The 21,809-nt window shown below is 46.7% G+C and overlaps 1 protein-coding gene across 1 annotated transcript in view; it reads right to left on the bottom strand.

Annotated features, from left to right (window-relative positions):
* Nucleotides 1–21,809, bottom strand: part of plxna1b (plexin A1b) — a 142,393-nt gene that overhangs the window by 61,227 nt on the left and 59,357 nt on the right. The window contains 5 exon segments of the mRNA XM_084463656.1: nucleotides 7,724–7,838; nucleotides 13,812–13,911; nucleotides 15,733–15,886; nucleotides 16,375–16,498; nucleotides 19,054–19,154. Of these exon segments, the coding sequence (XP_084319782.1) occupies nucleotides 7,724–7,838; nucleotides 13,812–13,911; nucleotides 15,733–15,886; nucleotides 16,375–16,498; nucleotides 19,054–19,154 (594 nt within the window).

Here is a 21,809-nt window from a genome sequence, read left to right as displayed (position 1 = left end):
AAGTAAGATGGGAGGGAGAGGCTTTGAGGAGGAGAAGAAAGAGTGGAAGGACTTAATAAGGAAACAAGATGCAGAGGAACATGGAGGCAGCTGGAGGAAAGGGTACAGTGGACCTTGAAAGGGACTGGGAGATTGTCCGCCCACTCACCTCGCTCACGCTATGAGCGACCAAGAATGAGCGAGAGAGCGAGAGAGCAAGAGAGAGAGAAGAATTGGAATTCTGAAAAGGATGCTGGGGAGTGTGTGCGTGTGTGTAAGAATGTTATTCAGTGTTGATTATGAAGGCTTTACGAAGGGGCGAGTGGGAATGCTCCCATCAAAGATATATGTTCTGTCACACACACACACACAAACACCTTTGATGTTTCCAGACTTGCATATGATTATTGCATCTTCCAATCCCTCATCTGTGACATACAAGGAAGCTGTCAAACATACAGGGTTTATTCCCAAGTCACAGAGCACAAGATGCTGTAAAACGATGCAGCGTGGAGATATATGCGAGATACACATATATATACAGTATATATACACACACACACACACATATATACACATATATATACACACATATATACATATACACACACATATATATATATATATACATACACACATATATATATATACATACACACATATATATACACATATATACATACATACATATACACACATACATACATACACATACATATGTAACTATATATATATATATATATATATATATATATATATGTAACTATATATATCTATACCTATATATATATATGTGTGTATAACTATACATCTTGCCATTTTGTTTTTGTTTTACCTTATGGATACTCGTCATTGCCAAACCAAAAACAAGAAGTAAGAACAACAGCCGTCCATGGCACCAGTGTTTAATTTTAACCCAGATATGTCAGCAGCCATCACGCCCTGTCCCTCTCACCAGCCCTCTGAACACACTCTCCTCCTTTCAAGAGAGAGCCGAGGAGTCTTATCTCCTCGCTACCTCATGGATACCACTGCTACATTGTGCATACCGGCACTGCTGCATTGTGGGTACCGGCACAGCTGGGCACCATGGGAATGGTGCGTGTCAAACTAAAGTTGACGTTTGTTGGGAAATGAACGACACTTTGGTGTTCATATTTTATTGCACTGCATCAGAGCATTAGTAAATAAAAACAAATTGTAAGAACTTGATTCATGCCCCTATCTAGCTTGCTGTGATTCGTACAGAATGACTATTGTAATACTAAATGTGCACCATAATAAAAACTGTAATCCCGAAAAAGAATACGGTAAAATTTAGCAGCACAAAGCTACGAGCCAGCTACGCCAGCTTCTTCACGTGCGACTGGAGCAGACAAACAAATCTCAGGCTCTTGTTAGGGATCAACAGCGACTCCTGGGCCCGCTTCCCCCAGGGACCTACATGTCCACTCATTGGATTCTTAGCAGGTGAAAAATAAAAAAAACAATAATCCGGAGTAGGACAAATGAATTACATAAAAACAAATCCGATCAATACTATATTGTTCAGGTTATGAAAAACATGAATGTATCTGAACAAAGAGCTTGTATACGTAATGGGGTTAATTGGATTCATTTCGATCTCTGCTCGTATGGAGAATGGGCCGAGGCACGGAAACGGCGTGCGGTGAGGGAGTCGCCATGACAGCGAGCCGTTTGGCCTTGTATGAGGCAGCCTATAATGTAAACACCATACACAGGAATCCTCTCTCGTGTTTTTCTTCCCCGCCTCTCTGTTCCACCTTGCTGGCAGTCTCTCCCCATTTGACTTCCTCCATTTTTGCCTCTTGCTCTTCCCTTCATTGCTTTTTCATCCTTACTCTTTTATTCCAACTCGGAGCTTACTTATTCAGAGCAAACATATTCACATTTCTATCCATCTTCATCACTCTTTCTCTCAGTGACTCTGCATAAATCTTCCACCCCCCCGGTTCTCTGCGTTTCATGCGCTCTTTCTCGTACTTTCTCAAAACGCACACACGGTTGGTGGTAAGAATGCAATATTCATCTGTATTCTCCATTAGGCAGGCAGACAGTGAGGGTTGTGGAAATGAAGATTTAATACAGCCTGAATAATTAAACCACTGGGACATGTGACTGAATCTCACACACACACACACACACACACACACACACACACACACACACACACACACACACACACACACACACACACACACACACACACACACACACACACACACACAAATCCATCATGTCACAATATTCTATATGCACGTGTTGGTAAGGGCACAAGACCATATGCATGCATCGCAGCCTTTAAATTAGTGCTTTACGATTGGGTGTTGCTTACACTCAAATTACCCACACACACAATGTGCAGGCCTTTTCTGATTGGCAGAGGATTACAGCGAGTATATCGTATGGCATTGTATTGTGTTAAACTTTAGCAGTCCAGGTAGTCGTAGGGGTGAGTAGCTATTTTGGTTTATCTATTTTTCTCCTTGTTTTCTTCCTCTTTCACCAATTAGGCCAATCATCCAATGAGAGGGCTGAAATTGCCCTTCAAAGTTACATGTTATGTAACACGCTCCATATAAGCAACATTACTTCCCATTATATTCCTCTTTCAGTCTGTATGAATCGGAGGCTGTCCTTGGACGTTATACATCAGGCTCAGTGGCTTACTGCTGAGAGGGAAGATGTGCCGTCTTCTGTCGGTCAAGGCAGTTCTTTCTAGAACGGAAACAATTTTAAGCATTCCCTGCCTTCTCTTGGTGGGATTAATGCTGGTTGCCAGGTGCTGCTTTCCAATTTTCAGCTAGGGAATCTTTCCTTTTTTTCTTCTGTGTGTGAGTGTGTGTTTGCATGTGTGCTGCCCTAGGCACTCTTTATCATGACAAAACTAAAGGAGAAAAAGAGGGCAGCAATGGAGGGGTGTAGAATATAGGCTGTTTCTAACCAGTTGGGTTAGAAATAGTCAATGTCTCAGACAGAGAGAGAGTCAGAGAGCGAGAGAGCAAGAGGAAACATCTGCATAGAGTTGTGTGATGTTTCCCAAACTTCTAAGTGCTCGCCCAAAGAAACACTCCAAATCTCTCTCTCCCTTTTTCCCCAGCTCTCACACACACACACACACACACACACACACACACACACACACACACACACACACACACACACACACACACACACACACACACACACACACACACACACACACACACACACACACACACACAGCGGGGCAACGTGACATTGCACAACTGAACTACATCCCAACTAGATTTTCGAAACCCTTTATATAATTATTTGGGCCTTTGGTTGCAGGTCTCATTCTCATGCGCCGTTGGTTATTAACAATGATCAAATACAGAAGATATTCATGTGTGTGTGTGTGTCTATGTCTGTGTGTGTGCGTGCATGACTAAGAGCACATGATGTCCCAGAGGAGAACATGTGATTTCGGACTCAAGCACTACTTGAGAAGTTCACTGTAAAGTTTGTGACACTGAACAGCTAGGATCTCTCTGGCAACCTGACTGACCACACCCCCACCCTATGGCCCCCCTTTCACTATTCCTCCACTCAATGGACTTTGGCTGGTTAGATTGTGTTGTTCTCCCAGAGAGCATTACATACTTCACGTGATGGCCAAAAAACATTTCCTGGATGGCCCCTCCCATTCTACATCTGGTCCACATTACAACTTCTCGTCTGCATCGCTAGCTGCCATGGTTAATAATATATAAACCATGTAGAGAGAGAGACAGAGACAGAGACATGGACAAAGAGAAGGAGAGAGACAGATACAGAGAGAGGGTTGCTACATGTGCTTGTTGATGCAAGGATGTAGGAAAGGATCGAAGGTAGCTGATGAGGGACACAGAGGGAAGGACGCAACCAAAGCAGTGCAGAAAGAGAGAAAACAGATGATGGAGGGAGGATAGAGAAGAGAGGGAAAGCAGTGGACGGACATAAATAATGCCCCTCCCCCAGCACCTATTCTTCAGACCTGTCAGCTGGGCTTCGTCCAGATAAGGACCACTGACAACCACACAAAGGTCACACACACACACACACAGTGATCTAAACACCACACACGAGTCCTTCACGTTGAGCGACACTGTCCTATAGTGTGTGAGTGTGTGCGTGTGTGTACCCAGCCATGGTAAACTGAGCTCTACAGTATCACACCTCTGGCACAAGATCCTGAGAGTTCGATAAACAACAGACAGACAGACAGCCTTTGCAACTAGTGTGTGAGTTAGTGAGCAAATGCCTGACAATATATGGCCATTCAAGTGTGTGGCTGGGTAGCTGCAGTCCAAGTGAAGATTAAGTCGACACTGAGCCGGTTCCTGGCCATGAAGGATATTGTGACAATTATGCTCTTTATTTACACAAGAATGTAACAGTGCATATCCTATAGATGCTTCAGAATTTCCATAAGTGGATCTGCAATCACTGTTCCACTGTTACTGCCAATGTGGAGGGGGTGTGTGACTGTGTGCTTGCACGCAGGAGTGCATCTGTGTGTCTGTTTGCATTGCTTGAGGTCTTTGTGTGGTAATTACCACAGGGCGGACCAAGTACACCACCTGAACTTTGATTGACACACGAAACTGTGCACTTACGGCAACAAGGATGAACTGAAGAGAGAAAGCGCACGCGAGAGAGCCCTCCTACGAGCGACGGGAGAGGAAAACTGAGAATCCCAATCAGGCTAACCAGCGTATTGATTGCAGAGGGAGGGATGTGTGTGCAGAAATCAAAGCCAACGGCATGAGTCACACCATGGCCCATTCTCGCTGAACCCAGAGCAGCCGCAGAGGAAAACAAAACACGTAAACTATTACCAGAGGATCAGTCACACACTTTGTGTTCGCTTCTTTCCATTTCTCCAGCATTTGTTTATAGAATCGTGGGTCATGGCTTTATTCATCAAATGCTTTTAGAAACACCTGGAAGTCGGTTTGGTTTGATTCTGCCATGTCCATGTTTTTTTCATTTTTTTCACTCGCGTACGTACTAGTCAACAGAGCGATTAAGGAAAATTCCCTTAAAGCAAGAACCTACTGGAGATACAGTATCCGTATGGTGTCCGCTCGGTCGCTGTGTTCAACTCATCCACACTTTTCTTGGTCGTCATGGGAACACACATTAAACATCTGTCTGTTAAAGGAGCAGCAGGCAATATTTCCACACAATAATTCTGTAAAAATTATTTAACAAAAATGTACTAACATAGCTATCTGGAAATTCAATGTTCTTCAAAAAAAGACTTTGTTCTAACAGCTGCTCATGACTGGGCAGCAGGCTGTCAAACACTGTTCATCCCTCCGGGCAAGAATCCGAAAGGGCTAGTTTTGCAGCTATTAATCAGGAAGATCATTTTGAACTATGCAGATCTGCGTAGGCATGATGGGACGTCATTTAGTTGGAGGGGATTAGGGCAGAGGGTTGTTTTATTTTGTGTCTTGACACATTTCTTTGTTGGTTTGTGGTTATTTCCTACAAATCTTGCCTACTGCTCCTTTAATACATGGCATGAGAGCAGATGAGAAACAGAAAGACAGCGAAGGAACGATTGGTAAAGAGATGCACTGATACGAGGAGAGGACAGAAATGTATGAAAACAATGAATGCATATGGTGCACAATATGAAGGACAGGCAGGGAGAGAAAGACCAGAACAGAGGAAGTGAAAGATAAAGTAAAAGCAAATTGAGAAGAGATTGAAATAGAAAGTGGTTGAAAGGACCTGTTTCACTGTCACTTTTACACCATTTCTACCGTTGGAGAACATAACTGTAGAACACACGCCATGAAACTCTTCTTAAGGTCTCAAGGGAGCACATGCTTTTCTCTAATTCAACAACACAGGCCACAAGCCTCAAATACGACCGAGAATATATATATATATATATATAAATATATGAGAGAGAGAGAGAGAGAGAGAGAGAGAGAGAGAGAGAGAGAGAGAGAGAGAGAGAGAGAGAGAGAGAAGAAAGAGTGTCCCTTATAGGAGGAGCTCTGCTCGTTGGACCACTGAGGGCATGCCCAATGCGTACGTCAGCATGGATGACAATGATGAACGGCTGTGTCTCTGTGTGTGTGTGTGTGTGTGTGTGTGTGTGTGTGTGTGTGTGTGTGTGTGTGTGTGTGTGTGTGTGGTCACATTGTCATTTTAATGTAATTGTGCATGACAGACAGATAGGATGTGTACGAGCGTGTGTGTGTGTGTGTGTGTGTGTGTGTGTGTGTGTGTGTGTGTGTGTGTGTGTGTGTGTGTGTGTGTGTGTGCGTGCGTGTGTGCATAAAGCGTGTGGCAGGCAGGATCTCACGGTGATAGACATTCTCTCTCTGGCTCTCTAACTTTGTCACCTTTAACCCTCTTCTCCTTCTGAGACCTGGTCCCACCAGGTACACCATCGAAGACGAGAGCAACCATGGCAACATGACACGCTGCACAACAACATCAACACGATTGGGATATTTCCCATGGTGCACTGTGCCGATGTATATTCTCATGACACCCTCGGCATCCCTTCGTTACGCCGCCTGTATTTCAGCATTTGCAGGAGCCAGTCTTTCCACCTACTTACCCTCCGGGCTAGCCAGCTGATCCGGGCTGCCTCGTGGATCACGGCAGCCCAGATCAGCTAGCTCTGTGAGGCTGTGAGAGCAAAGACTCTGTGCTGTTCTGGATGGGGTCCAGGTGGTACTATAAGCATGCTAACTGCTTACCAGAGTGGCTAGGTTTACAATCGTGCTTCCGGTTTAGCCCAGTGATATAGAAGGCCGTAATGCGATAAAAGGCTGACCAATTCATAAAGGGCATGGGATACAGGCCAGCCAAGCGACCCAGGGGCATACAATCCACGGACATAGAGAGCGAGAGAGAGAGCGAGACAGACAGAGACAAAGACAGAGACCAAGACAGAGAAAGAGCGAGAGAGAGAGAGGGAGAGAGATGTAAAGAGGGAGCTTGTGGTGGTGTTTGTTGTACTTGTTTGTGCATGTGGTGCAAATAAAACACAAGATTGAACACGAGAATCAGTCATTAAGGGAAGCGGCGGGGAACAGTACATTCATAAAACAGCAAAAAGGTTGCTTTGCGCTGTCTGTATGCGTGTGAATTTGATAATTTATGTGTGCCTTTATTTTTGGAGTACGAGAAAAGTAGAGAGAGAAAAATCTCAACATTTGCATAAACAATCTGAGAGAGTGTGTGTGTGTGTGTGTGTGTGTGTGTGTGTGTGTGTGTGTGTGTGTGTGTGTGTGTGTGTGTGTGTGTGTGTGTGTGTGTGTGTGTGTGTGTGTGTGCATGCGCGTGCGTCTCAATGTGTACGCCATCACTGCCTTCTGGTATACACTCTGGCAGTTGACAAACACTTGTTATGCCTTGCCTGCTGCATCCGCCACTCGGCCCGATTGATATTAGCTTTTATGCTAATGCAACGATGGCGCCGCGCGGAACAAGGCAGTATTCCCATAGCGCCTCATTCATCCAGGCCTGCTTATGGCCTTATGGGCCAAGACAGAATTACCGCTGCACACTACACAAGCTGTTGTCAACGTGCCAACGCTGCTATCTCACGCACAGGCAAGCAGACGCACAGCACGCCAACACAAGCCCGGGGGGGGGGGAGGGGAGGGGGGGGGGGCAGTCTGGTGAGGGGCTGGAGGGGTACAGTCAGGTAGCAGGGTTAGGGTTAGAAAGTAAAAGTAGCACTCACCTCAGAGACGTTGACGCGACCCTCCTGGAAGGAGCAGTCGTTGACGTTCTGCGTGCACATGTGGCGGTACTTGCACCAGTGACACGGGTACGAGCCGTTCACGCAGGACAGGCAGCTGAGGAGGGGGGAGAGAGAGAGAGAGAGGTTACAGAGATATTCAGAACGCCTTAGAGCGATACTTGATCATTTCATTGGATTATGCACGGTTGTTGTGAAGTCAAATACAAAACTGATTGAGGAAAATAGATGGTGGAGGTATTTGTCACGACAAACGGCTAAAGCGGTATACTGCCGGTCGGGGGTCACTGCCTCTGGCGTGTTCCGTTCAAACCAGGCCCGACACGAGAAGTGTGGCGCAGTTGATGCATCTTGCCTTACGAAAAAAAAATTGTATTTTGCAAACAAATACATGCCCAGCAAATACATTTTTGGAATCATTTCGCATCATTTCAAACGTTCTTCAAATGTACAATTTGTCTTTGTTTCTTTCCTGCTCAAATTGTTCCAACCTGCGGACATCTCTCGATGTATCATTCACCGTCTCAATCTGTACTTTTCCATTCTGCTTGTAAAGCCCTTGCTCTCTTTCGGTCCGTCTCGCTCGTTTGATCGCAATGTTGCCCGGCCCATCTTTCACATATCTCCCCCTTTGCCGTCCCATTCATCACTGCGGCCCCTGGTGAGGAGTCCGAAACGATGGGCTCTGCACGCACACAATGATCGCCCTCACAATCTGCCTAGTCCTGCATATATATTTCAACACCCCTGCGCTCTTTCTATACCTCCACTGTCATCCTCCCCACCCGATCGGGCCCATCAGGCCTCTTCTTTTACCCCCCCCCCCCCCCCCACCCCTCTCCCTGAAAGAGAGATAGAGAGAGAGCGAGAGTGAGAGAGACCCCTGTTCTTTGTCTACGGCTCTCTTTCATGTGTCCCCAGCTAAGAGCGTTCCACCCTTTTAAATTCACCTGCTCACACACGGGCTCCAGGACTGAGGCAACAGAGCATCGGACCCAAGACACTTGGGAGGAGGCGGTGGGGGTAAAGTAGAGTGAAATAGAGAGAGTGAGCGATAGAGAGATCAAACGTAGTTGGATTACCCAGGGAGAGGAGGAGACGGCTCGTATTGTGGGAGAGGGGGTTGGGGGAGAGATGGGGGGAGAGATGGCCGGAGAGATGGGGGGGGAGACGGGGGTAAGGGCTGGTTTAGCCAGTGGGGCTCTGTATGGGTGACTTGTGAGAGCGAAAGGTAACAAAGGTTTGGTTGTTGAGGGAGGATTTTAAATGATTTGTGTATTTGTGTCTTTAATTGACTGTAACCATCTCAAGGACACCTGCGAAGGAGAGCGGGGTGGCAGAATGAAGGCCCTTCAATGAAAAAGCAATGAAAAAATCAAGCAATGAATGAGACACAATAGCTAATTTTATGCCTTTTTATTTTATTGTTTGCTTGATTTTTTTATGGGTTTAGAAAACATATGCTTAAGACAAAAAATATGAAATAGAGCTAGTCAATACAAAGACAGAGTGTGGGCCCTCGCATGAAAAAGAACAACGAGAGATGCTCAATTTACAGGCTGATTTATATTCAACAGCATCTGCCACGAATAAATTCATGCATCTGTCTGGACTCGATACCGCCACGCTCCTGACAAGCTCTTTCTAGTGCGTTTTTAACCCATGTAAAGACAGAGATATACCTTCATTCTGCTGGGATAGAAAAAAAAAAAAACCTGCACAGCTTTAACTCTTAAGCTCGGAAACGGAGCCATATAGGAATCAATCAAACCTGACGTGGATTCATTGGGATCAATTAGAACGGCGCGTTTGTTAGGTGCGCTCTTTAAGCGATCATTTCCAGCCAAGAACCGCTGCATTCGAGTGAGATCAGAGGCTGCAGCTTAATTCAATCCCACCATCACTTTAATTGACCAATTTAGCATTGTGCTGAGAGAAGCTGTCCATTTGGAATGAGGAACGGGCAGCTAAGGAAATAACAGGCCGCTTAATCCCACACAAGAGCAAGTGGGGCATTTGTCAATGTAGCCTACAAATGGAGGAAAAGTGATTAGGGCTGTGGTGGGTTTGGTTAGCATAGGTTGCGATGCCTCTGAAAAAAAAAAAAAAACAGGGCTGTAGCACTGTGAAGCTGTTTTTTTTTTTTTTTTGGCCGTGTCTCCAATCAGGGGAGATAGATTGGAGAGTCTTTGCGCTGAACAAATACGCAAATGGCACAATGTCAATGCTAGACAAATGAAAACGGGGGCGTTTGCGCACAGCGCTCGCTCGGTTGCTGTTTGTTAGCGAAACTCGGAGCAGAGATAACTTCTTTTTAGCATCACAAAGAGACTTTCTTTTTCTCATGCAGGGTGTCAGAACATCGATGCCTTGATCATTTGAAACACAGAACACCAGCCGTGAGGACCAGATGACCAAGACAGGGATTATAACGTGCAGCGGGTGGTTCGCAACAACCAGGCAGTCAAACGTACACATGTGCCCACAGACACCATGAATAATCCCCCCCCCCCCTGGTCTTTTATCTGACTTTTATCTTTTATTCATGGGGAAATCAAGCTCGTTAGTGTGCTGGTGACTTTGATACGGCAAAAATATCAGCACCCCCCCACCCGCCGACCCCCACCCTCATGTGTTGCTGAGAGCACCTTCATGAACGGATCATGCAAGTCACCTACAATCAGCCACAGGCCCCCGCCTGACAGCCCCCCGGTGGGTGCCCTTGGCCAGAGTTAACGACTAGTTACTGCGCTGACAGCCTCCCCAACAGCAGCATAAAATACAATGACAAAGAAATGATGTAGAAATGCAATCCTTATAGCTCTGAGTGTAACCATTTCTGAGGAGCCCAGCGAGGATAAAAATGTAAAGACAAATCTACGGTTTCAAAACACCCCATTGATGTGGACACCCCTGTTACCCCACTCTCCTCTACCTGCTCGAAGCACTACCATGCGTTTCCCCTCAGAGGCAGACGAAAGAGCCGCAATCTGTTTGGCCACGCTGACAATGCTAATTTAATCGGCCCATATTCACATGCTAATTGAGCCAGACTACCTTTAGTGCCATAATGGCGGTTTTCTTTTAAGGTCCTTGCCTAAACAATGGGCTTTGATTTGCTCCCTCATGGGCTGTCCCAGAGTGCCAGGCCGGCGTCCCCTCTTCTTCTTTTAAGGTGTGTTTCACGCCCCGGCACTTGGTTGGACGATTTATTTATTGTACCCTATTCATTTTTAGAAACAGCCATATCATTTAAATGGCCCTCAGGTATAGTGTATCCTTGTCCTTGAATATTTCCTTGAATGAAAAGAGGAGGGTGATGAACGACAGAATAATATTCAGCCGTTTCCCTGTGACGACGAGATTGTTTCAATGGTACAATTCCCAGGGCCACATGGGCTGGTTAAGATTTATTTAAAATGGTACTTAACTCATTTCACTTTCCCTCGTGTCATCCCAAAAACCTTTTAGAAGGTTTAACTTGTTTCTCTTTTTTTCCGCAGTCTTTTTTTGTTTTTACAAGGTCTTTACTGTCATCTCCACAATCAAATGGCCCCTTTCATGCAAGACCTTGGTTTATTTTAATACACTTTTACTTGCTCATATAGGAATTAAATTACTTTATGGGGAATCACAATCATACAACAAATGATCCAGCCATTGCCTATGCCAAATTAACCAGGCTATAAAAGGTGCTTTGTATTGTCTCATATATATTTAATCCATAGTTCATTGCCAGACTATGTAATTTCTCTTTAATAAATGGGTTGGGGCAAAGAAATGAGGAAAAAGTATACGAATATATTTAATTAAGGAGCCATGATGGCCTTAGGTGATATTCCATTTCAATCTCTTCAACCCCTTAAAGTAAAATAGGGGGTTTACTAATTAGATGAATGCCGCTATGTAAATCTACGGCATTTTTTAAAAGGCAGGGGCCATAACCTAATCAGTTGAGTAAATAAAAAGGGGTGGTGGGTGTGTATGTGTGTTTTGGGATGGATACAAGGAATTGACTGTGCGCTTGGAAAAGTGTCTGAAAGTGAATGAAAAAACGAAACAATGCTGATGTGTTATACAGGTGGATGCTAGCTATGCTAATGAAACATATTTGGAGCATTGAATATGCACCAAGTGGGAATGATCACACTGCCTGATGTATTTATACGGTGTAGTGAGTGGAGTTGTGTATCTGGGAATGTGTGTATTGGTGTTGCTGATTGCTTTGCCCCGTTGCATGGGAACTTGTTTCTTTAAATAACAACCGGGTCAGGCGGAGGGGGTGGGGGTGGCAGTGAGCAAAAAATACAACCTCCCGTAGCTGTAACGTCATTAGACCATGACATCACTCTGATTCTGTATTAGATCAGCCCACCAATAGGATTTAATCACCGTCCAGGTTCATATCTTTATACGGCTTGGCTTGCGCGTCTCTGGGTCAACTCTAATTAATCTCCAGGCTTCATTACGTGAGCTCACCAGAAGAGTGGCCCGGGAAAAAAAAGAAAAAAGCATCACAATTTCACAATTCATACACGACTCGTATGAGATAATCCGGGGCCCCATGTGCTCGATATCAAATGACTCGGCCATTAAGAGAAGGATACCTGTCCCCATCCAACGTGAAATGAATCCGCGCAGGAGAAAGCCACGGGTGCCGGGGGGGGGGGGGGGGGAGCGGGAGACTCGTGGGAGTTGAATTAGCCATGAGCTGACATTGTAAACCGCCACGCCCTTTACCAGCTGAGCTAATCAGTGTTGTTGCTACAGAGGATTAGTGTTTTAGATTGGTGGTGGTGGTGGTGGTGGTGGTGGGCTGGGTTAGAGGTCACCAAGTAACAGATTTAGGTGTCCGAGGACATCCAGGGCGCTAAGTGGCAAGGCAGAAGAGGGACGGCGGTGGCGTGGTTGTGCGTGCACGTGGTGCGTGTGGTGTGTGCGTGTGTGTGCGTGGACGGCGGTCCCGGATAGAAGCCTCGGTGGTGGTTACCCAAGGGGGCCTCTGGACCATCTGCTGCCCCGCGGCTAATACCCCGGCAGACGGCCCCACACCTACCCAGGATCAGCAGGGCTAGGGGTGGGATAGAGGGGCAGGGTAGGATGGGTGGGGGGCTCAGGGTGTGTGGATAAGGTGTGGGTGGCCCAGAGGGAGGGAGGGGGGGGGGGGGGGATGATCATTAGCCAAGCCCCCAGCCAATGGAGGGCAGAGGGGGGGAGGCCCCACTGCACGGTGGGAGATTTGTTTTTCGCTTCCTATTTTTTGGTTTTGGTTGAAATCCGAAGGGGGATGATATGGAAAACAGTCTCAGAGGGGATGGGGTGGAGGAGGGGGGGGGGGCGGAGGGTGGAGTGGGGCGGCCGTGGCTCGGCTCGCGGTGAGGACAACAGACCTCGGCGGAAAGGACAAAGGATTGTTTCTAGAATGGCTCTGTTTGTTTATTGTTAGTTCTGTTTATTTACCACTCCTTCCTTCGCACCTGCATCTCACACCCCGGTCGTCTGTTGCGGCAAACCAGGGCCGCGTTTGTGTGAATGCAAATGAGCCGCAAACGGAGCATTTGGGCGCGTTAAAGAAAGCTCACTATTTGTTTTTCCCTGAAACGGGAGGCGACGCATAAATGAGTCTGGGGGTTGTGTGTTCGGGAAGCATTACGGCGTATTGTCATGTGTAATGAATTAATCATCAAAGGATCATTAGGGTGTACAGTGGGTTATGATAATAAGACTAGAATTACCGTCTCCTATCCCCCTCATTTCTCACACACAGCACCTTCGATTTTTCACTGCGATGGTGACACAAGATCCCCCCCCCCCCCCACCACACTCCAACCGATGGGGGGCGGGTGGGACTGGGGTACTGGTGTGTGTGCGTGTGTGGCTTTGTGTGTGTGGCTGTATTATATAGTATATATTCCCTATACTGTAACGGAAGCCTTCAGGGAAAGCAACACAAGAGCTTGTGGAGGGTTTGGGGGGAGGAAACTGGACTGGACATAAAACACAAAAGAAAATGCATTGTCTCAGATACTAGGAAATAGAGGAGTAAAGATGAAGTGAAATCTCCACTTACGACTGGTGGACGCTGCAGTTGTAGAAGACGAAGTCGACACTGGCAAACTTCTTGCCCGTCTCCTTGGATTTGAGGTAGAGCTTCACCACCCTCTTGTCACCTACGACACACACACACACACACACAACCCCTGTTCAGCTGCTGGGCCAATCATCATCATTTAGACACTTAGCTGTCACATACAAGTCTAAGGGCAGTGCAGTGAAATGCTTGCCCTGCGCAGTCACCCATGTCGAAACGATATAAAGCATTATTATAAAACGAGAAATTATGATATAGTATAATATCATCTCTTCTGACCATAATATTATCTTGGTCAGAAGAGATGGTTATGACAGGCCGATGCCATTTGAGGGGGGCCTTGACGTCCAATCAAAAGGGTTCAGGGTTCCATCCCAATTGTATGCAACCTGCAAGCCTCATTGAGCAAGATGCCTTGCTCAGATTCCACTGACATAACGTGTATGGGAAGTCAATTTGGATGAAAATGACTTAATGGTTGCTGAATTATAAATCATCGACTTGAGGGTTTAATGGTCACACGGTTGTTTGGCAGCTGTAATCATATCCCACTCTGTCAGATGTAGATGGTGTGAATCGCTTAATATTAAAATGGCTGTATATATATATATTGCACTTCACCAGTGTCACACCTGGGAATTCAAGAACGGTGCCTCCATCTCCCTTTACGTATATTCATCTCATATTATTCGAGACAAATAACACAAGCACAAAAACACAAATTGCTTTGCACCACACTGCTAAAGACACGCAACCAGCAGGAAGGAATTTAAAAATAACCGCACCAATCAGTGCTCAGAATGCGTTACGACAGCAGGGCTGATGAGGAGAGCGTGTAATGGGCCGTTTTAGATGCACATCTAGCACTATGAGGGAAGAAAGACAATCTGACTTTGAGCTTTAGAATGCACGAGCATCCTGACAGCCGTTGGATCTCAACTCTCAAACACAGTGATTTGTTTTCAACCTGTATCTTTGTGTGTGTGAGTGTGTGTATAACTGTGTGTATAACTGTGTGTGTGTGCGTGTGCGCGTGTGCGTGTGTGTGTGTGTGCACGAGTGTGCGGGACCAAGACTGGATGTGAAACACCCACATACAATTGAAGAACAAATAACATAAATGAAAACAACAAAAACTGGGAAAAGAAGAAATGGGCGGCGAAGATATTTTTGAACGGCCGCCTCACAAAGGGAGCCGGAATTGTTTCTCTAAAGTGAAGTTACCGCCGTAACTGGTGTTGTTTGTAGAAACATAAATCAATAATGCCACTGACAGCGCTGCATAATATGCAATAATGGGAATAGGGAAATAAATAAAAGCCATTTCCTCGGGTGAACAAACAGACAAAGCAACTGAGACACCTTTAAGGCCCTGAATATTAAGCAGTGATCAAGCGTGACAGGTGTGGTATCCTTTGTATGGCTTCACAAGGAGAGGTCATACAGCACGCCACCGGGCCGGTCAGTGTGCAGAGCAGAGGGAGAACAGCGTCCTCTGGTTTCACTGTGCAATCAGGAGGCATTGGGGAATAAGTCCGCCTGCCACAATGAATACATAGCACACATAGAAACCTGCATGACGTAATGGGGACAGAGTGAGAGAGCAAGAGGAAAAAAAAAAAAAAAGAGGAGGGAGAGAGAAAAGGGAAGGAGAAAGAAAAGGGAAGGAGAGAGAGCAAGAGACCAAAAACAAGTGGAGAGGAGGGAGAGAGAAAAGGGAAGGAGAGAGAGCACAAAAAAGAGAGACAGCGAGACAGAGAGAAGCGAAGCAAATGGATGGATGGATGTGCTACAACAATCTGAAGGAGGGAAAGTTGTAGAAAGCGGTCTCTCTAAAATAATTGCTTTGTCCACCGGAGGGTTAAGGCAGCGACTAACTGGTCACGAGTCACACACACACCTCTGTTCCTGGTGATGGGGAGGATATCCCGCGCGGAGGGGGACAGGCAGTAGATGCGTCCCCCCTGGATGCGTCCCTCCGTTTCAACGTAGTCCTCGAAGGAGCAGTTGACCCCCGCCGCCAGGTCAGGGACGTTACGGGCCTGGAGCACCAGCTGGTAGAGAGACACACAGAAAGAGGAGGGAGAGAGAGAGTGAGAGAGACAGAGTGAGAGAGACACAGAGAGAGAGCGAGAGAGAAAGAAAGACACACACAGTGAGGGAGAGGAGAGGAGAGAGAGAGCGAAACGGGGAGAGAGCGAGGCAGAGAAAGAAGGAAAGAGAGAGAGGAAGGGAGAGAGACAGGGTGTTAGATCAATGGAAGGACATGCTGTAACATGGATTGTTATGAGATGACATGAGGGTTAATGGCTGGGGAGTGAGTGTGGGGGTAGCTCAGGGGGGGAAGCAGGTTTCCTCACGCCAAACACATCAGCTATATCAGGCTCCATTATGGCAAGGTTAATGTGTTCCTGCTAATGTGTAGCGGGAGAGAGAGGGAGAGCAAGGTGTACTCCCTATCAGTCACTCAGATACAGAGTAGTTACAGTAAGCCGCTGCAGGTAATGGTAATGATCCTATGCGCACACACACGCACACGTACCTGGATTTGGGACATGGTGACAGAGATGTTGCGGGGTTCAACGCTGAGCTCCACACACTGCCTCTGGTCTGAGGCGAAGCGCTGGGGCTCACTGGCCCGGTCACAGCGGTCCTTGCGAGAACATCTGCACAGGAAATAACACACACACACACACACACACACACACACACACACACACAGAGGAAACATGAGAACACGGGAAAAAATATGAATACGAGAAAAAAAAAAGTTGGGCGAATGCAGATGAAGAGAGGCAGGAGGAAGAGGAAGAAAGGTTATGGCTAAAACGCTCAGACAGAACCCGGCCCACGCCCCGGCCAAAAAATAAGAGATATGCAACGATGAAGAAAGAGGAGGAATGGAAAGCGTAAGACGGACACTGAGGAGAGCAATAACGGAAGACAAACAGTTTTTATCACCCGGCGTCCATGCCATTACCACATCCCCTTTTCATCCTAAGCACCTATTGGTCCTGACATTTGTGCGGGACTCATACCGCTTCTCCCTCGACTTTACAACCTCGGCCGCCAAAAGACACAAAAGAATGTCTTGAGAAATGTGCACACATTCACTCATACTTAAAAACCCGGACCCGTAAATGAATAAGCAGCACGTATCAAACCGCTACCCTCTACCCCTAGCCGAGTCATTTATTACCAGTCTGCCTTTAACAGAGAAATCAAATATACCCCCCATAACACACCCCTCCCCCCATCTCCCTGGCAGTTTTACTATTAGCCATTCATAATGTAATAGCTATCAACTTCCCCGCTCACGCTAAACAAAAACGGGTCGCTGCGGTAAACGGTGAGGTGGGTAGCTGACGTCGTCCTCCGCTGGGCTTTACAATAAATGAAAAACCTGAAGAACACGCTAACCGCTAACTGTTAACTCCTCCCTGTCCCCCCTCTAGCTCCCAGCCAGCCCCGTCTTGCTGCTAGTTTCACAAGTCCTCACTCCTGCTCCGCAGACGAAAACGCTGTCCCCAAGTGCTCCCCCGGGAGTCACAAACACACACTCACACACAACACACTCTCAAGAGGTGTGTGTGTGTGTGCGTGTGCGTGTGTGTGTGTGTGTGCGTGCGTGCGTGCGTGTGCGTGCGTGTGCGTGTGTGTGTGGACGGGAATTATGGCGCGCAACTGAATTACATGCATGCATGCATACATGCATAATTGCGACGAATAGACTCTTCCAGCGGCAGTGAGTTGCGAGTACGAGTGTGTTTATGGGTTGGCCTGTTTAGTTCCTTTAACTGCAGCCTTTATGTGCCATTCCGCTGCACACCTGCACTCTCCCACCATTAGTGGGAGCCTTGCTGCTTTATGGTCAGGTCGAGGCTGAGAGCACCACAGGGCTAAACACAGACTTATAAAGAAGTGGCCGATAATAGCCGTTTCATTCTGTCTGGCCGGGCAGACCGCCGGAGTTTGGCCCAGGGATATGAGTGAGCTGCTGATATCCCAGCTCTGACACGAGGACGGTCAGTGAGGATGCCAGGTTATCGACGGGACTCATCGAGTTTCATCCCAGTGTGTGAGTGTGGCAAGAAAACATGTGCCTGGAGGCCGCGCTACGCCAGCGATATGTTCTGCACGTGTAATTAATGCAAGGAGACGGAGATTCCATTATGCCGAAATGCTGGAGGTGCTTCTTCTGTGTGCGGCTCCGCCGTCTCCGCACCTTTTAATAAGATCCAACTGTTTGCGCATGTAGTCAAGAGCGAAGGCGCACGCACACACATACACACACACACACCCTGGAGCCATGGACGCTTGCAGGGATAAATACGGCTGGTTTGTACAGATTGATGCACTAACACGGGGCTACACGCTCCGGCGTTTTGCACATACATTGTGTTTTATCACAATTCACCCCCAGGGCCTTGTCTATTCGCAAACCTGCACCGGAATATCAATCGATTGTAACTGAAACGCAACTCCTGTTATGTAACCTAACTACAACTCATTAACCGATAAAGCGGCTATGTTATTAGAAGGGAGCCATCAAATGATTCTAATAGCTAAAGTGTAACTGGCTTTTACTAGTGTCATAAAATCATGGGCTTTTAACCCGTCACATAAATAAAGCCTCTGGATGCGGTTTTGGCACACCAGGAGGAAGTGTAGGCTCGGAGAGAGACAGTGTGCTTTATAGGCAAGAATATCCAGAGCTATGGCCGACACTAGCAGACTGCCTTTCAGCGCTCCAATGTATTTCCATCCAATGTGGGATAGTGTAGAGTAAATGAGACATATACCCATACAGAGCATTGGGCTTCATGTCCTTTACCAGGAGTAATGGAACCTTAACTATGACAATACTTTCCAAAACATTATGAAGCGGGAACCTGGGCACCAGCGCCTTATCTTCCTCCTGAGCTCAGACAGGCATTTTGTCTAACGATCGTCCACCACATTTACTCAACGATGGAAAACATCCCATCAATTAACTGCACTTTACATCAGCTGCTGCTCACTTCCACTCCCCCCCCCGCCCCCCACCCCCATGTGTATCTGTCACCTAGATCAAGTGTAGACGTGTGTGTGTGTGTGTGTGTGTGTGTGAGTTAGAGAGAAAGAGAGAGAGAGAGATAGTGAGAGAGAGAAAGTAAGAGAGAGAGAGTGAGAGGGAGAAAGTGAGAGTGTGTGTGTATGTGTGTGTGTGTGTGTGACTTACACATTATGCAGGACACACCAGCCACAGTGAGGGTCCCGGGAGCCCAAACACTCGCCACAGCTGGTGTACTGCTCACAGCTCTCCACTGGAACTCTCACCACCTAGAGAGAGAGACATAGATGCACAGAGAAGGGGCAGAGAGAGAGATAGGGGCAGAGAGAGAGAGAGGATATATGGAACACAATTAGTACATTGCTTTTAATCAGCATTATGAAAGCAAAAAAAAAATGAAGAAAAAAAAGTGCCACATTCCTCAAGATAATGTGACATTTTTGGCAGCTTATCACAACGACTAAATTTCAAAGAGGAGCTTGGCAAATAATCTGTCCACATGCTGCGGCATATTTGAGTGTGTGTACGCAGAGGACGGCAGGATATGAGTGGGAATGAAACAGCGTTAGAGAGGGTGTGTGTTGGTGGAGGGTGCTCCTGTGTGCGCGCGTGTGTCTGTGTGTATATACTGTGGGTGTCTGCGTGTGCGCGTTTGAAGAGGGCTTCTGCAAGCTATTCTGGTCCAGTAGTGTGTGACAGCCTCCAGCGAAGCGTGTACAGGAGAAGCTTCGCTAGGCATGCTGGGCAGCTGGACAGGTGGCCGCGGCAACCGCGCCTTTGATTGACAGCTGACCTCCAAAGCCAATGGGAGGCAGAGGAAGAGAGGACAGACCCCCGTTGTTTGCGAGAACATCCGTGCGTCGGTGTGTGTGTATGTGCGTCGGTGTGTGCTTGTGCGTTGGTGTGCGTGTGCGTGTTGTAGGTGGGCGAGAGACATTCAGAGAGGGACGATCCCGGGTGCAATGTGCCAGCAGAAATCAAGCAAGGAGTCGGGGTGTGTTTGAGAGTGAGAGATTGAGATAGTTCACCACAGGGAAAAGGCAGCTCAGTCATAGATTGTGTGTGTCTGCTGTGTGTGTGTGTCTGCTGTGTGTGTGTGTGTGTGTGTGTGTGTGTGTGTGTGTGTGTGTGTGTGTGTGTGTGTGTGTGTGTGTGTGTGTGTGTGTGTGTGTGTGTGTGTGTGTGTGTGTGTGAGTGACAGCTCCCCTGACTGACAACATCATAACGGACTCGCAGATTTCCACTCTAGCGATCCTGAACGACGAGAACTCAGCCCAACATCTACAAATCAAACATGCAAGAGCCTCTCTTCTCCAGCGCACTTACGCGGAACGCGCAGTGCTGGTCAAGCCTAAAATTACAAGGGAAGTTAGCTGCACTGCCTCATTCTGTTTCACATTCTGTAATAACTAATTATTCCATTTCAGAGGACATCTTTATGGTTAAAGCGCGACTGCAATGTCTTCCAACAAAATACAATCTAGCAATATGGTACCCGTCAAAACATAACCCATACTGCATATTCCATCAAAACCAACAGGAGAATGAAACAGTTGTGCACATTCTGAATGGATGCCATCATTACAAAGGACTGTATGTGGCCAGGCATGACCGATTGGTTGAACTGGTTGCAAAAGATCTAGCAAAAATAAATCAAGGACATGACTGTAAGACCTTCAAGCATAGTGCTGTTAAAATAACTTGGTTCCATCACAATGTACCTGATAATGATTATTTTAAAAACATGACAAACACTCCAGACATTGTCATTGTAAATGAGACTCTGAAAACTGTAGTCATTATTGAGGTGGGCTGTTGAGTCGTATAGGCCAACTAGGTTACCAATGTCAACTCATATCATTAATCTTTAGAAGCTTAGGCCATATTCACAAAAATGTGGTTAAAGGACTGCGGTTGGGGGGATTAATAAAGAAGGAAGCCAAAAGATTGGCAAAATTCTGCTCTGTATCAGCCACCATAGGTAGCATGAGAATCTGGAGGCAAAGTGTTTTGTTTGTCCTTAAGTGTTCGGTGTTTAATAACTTTAATTTATCATGTAGGCCTTGCAAAGGCTTGTAGATTGGTGAACCTGTCACATTATCAGTATCTCTTCCCAAAATGTTTGGATCTTTTTTCCCCTCTTTGTAAATGTGGATCCAAATAAAAGCATTTAAATATATGTGTGTGTGTGTGTGTGTGTGTGTGTGTGTGTGTGTGTGTGTGTGTGTGTGTGTGTGTGTGTGTGTGTGTGTGTGTGTGTGTGTGTGTGTGGGCTACGTAATGTCATGCTGAAAAAGTGCGGAAGGGCAGGGTGAGCTATGAATGACCATTGGTGTGTGTGTGTACGTGTGTTTTGCACTTCACAGCATTCATGGAACCATTTAGTATTAAGCCCTCATACTGCGTAAATGCATAAATGAGCTCAACACTGGCTATAGGTGATGACAGATGGTTAGCAACATGCTACAGATAGCCCCACAGTGTATGGGGGGGGGGGGTGTCAGTGTGTGTGGTTTCCATTATTGTGGGTATCATTCAAAGACTTAAGTGTGTTCAAAGGGGTGTATGACAGACCGATTGCTAACATGTGTTTTTGGATGTGTGAGTGTGTGTGTGTATTTGTCTGAGTGTGTGTTTCACTGGAGGCTACCTTTAAATCACACAGTGGAGAAGGAGTAAGTTGATCAGTAAGTAACAACATTTAACAACTCTACCCCAGGGTAACACTGTTATAGTGTCAACACATACGCACTGACACACACTCCACTCACAAGTGGCATGTGGGGTCCCAGCTGCATGGGGCCAAAGTGGGGTCTAACCCTTTGATCAAGCAACACAGGGGACAGGAGAGAGGGAGAGAGATGTAGAGAGAGAGATGTAGAGAGAGGAGAGAGAGAGAGAGAGAGAGAGAGAGAGAGAGAGAG

Source organism: Micromesistius poutassou, assembly GCF_964030765.1.
Source record: "Micromesistius poutassou genome assembly, chromosome: 2".
Classification (NCBI taxonomy): Eukaryota; Metazoa; Chordata; class Actinopteri; order Gadiformes; family Gadidae; genus Micromesistius; species Micromesistius poutassou.
This window is presented reverse-complemented; position numbering and strand designations above follow the sequence as displayed.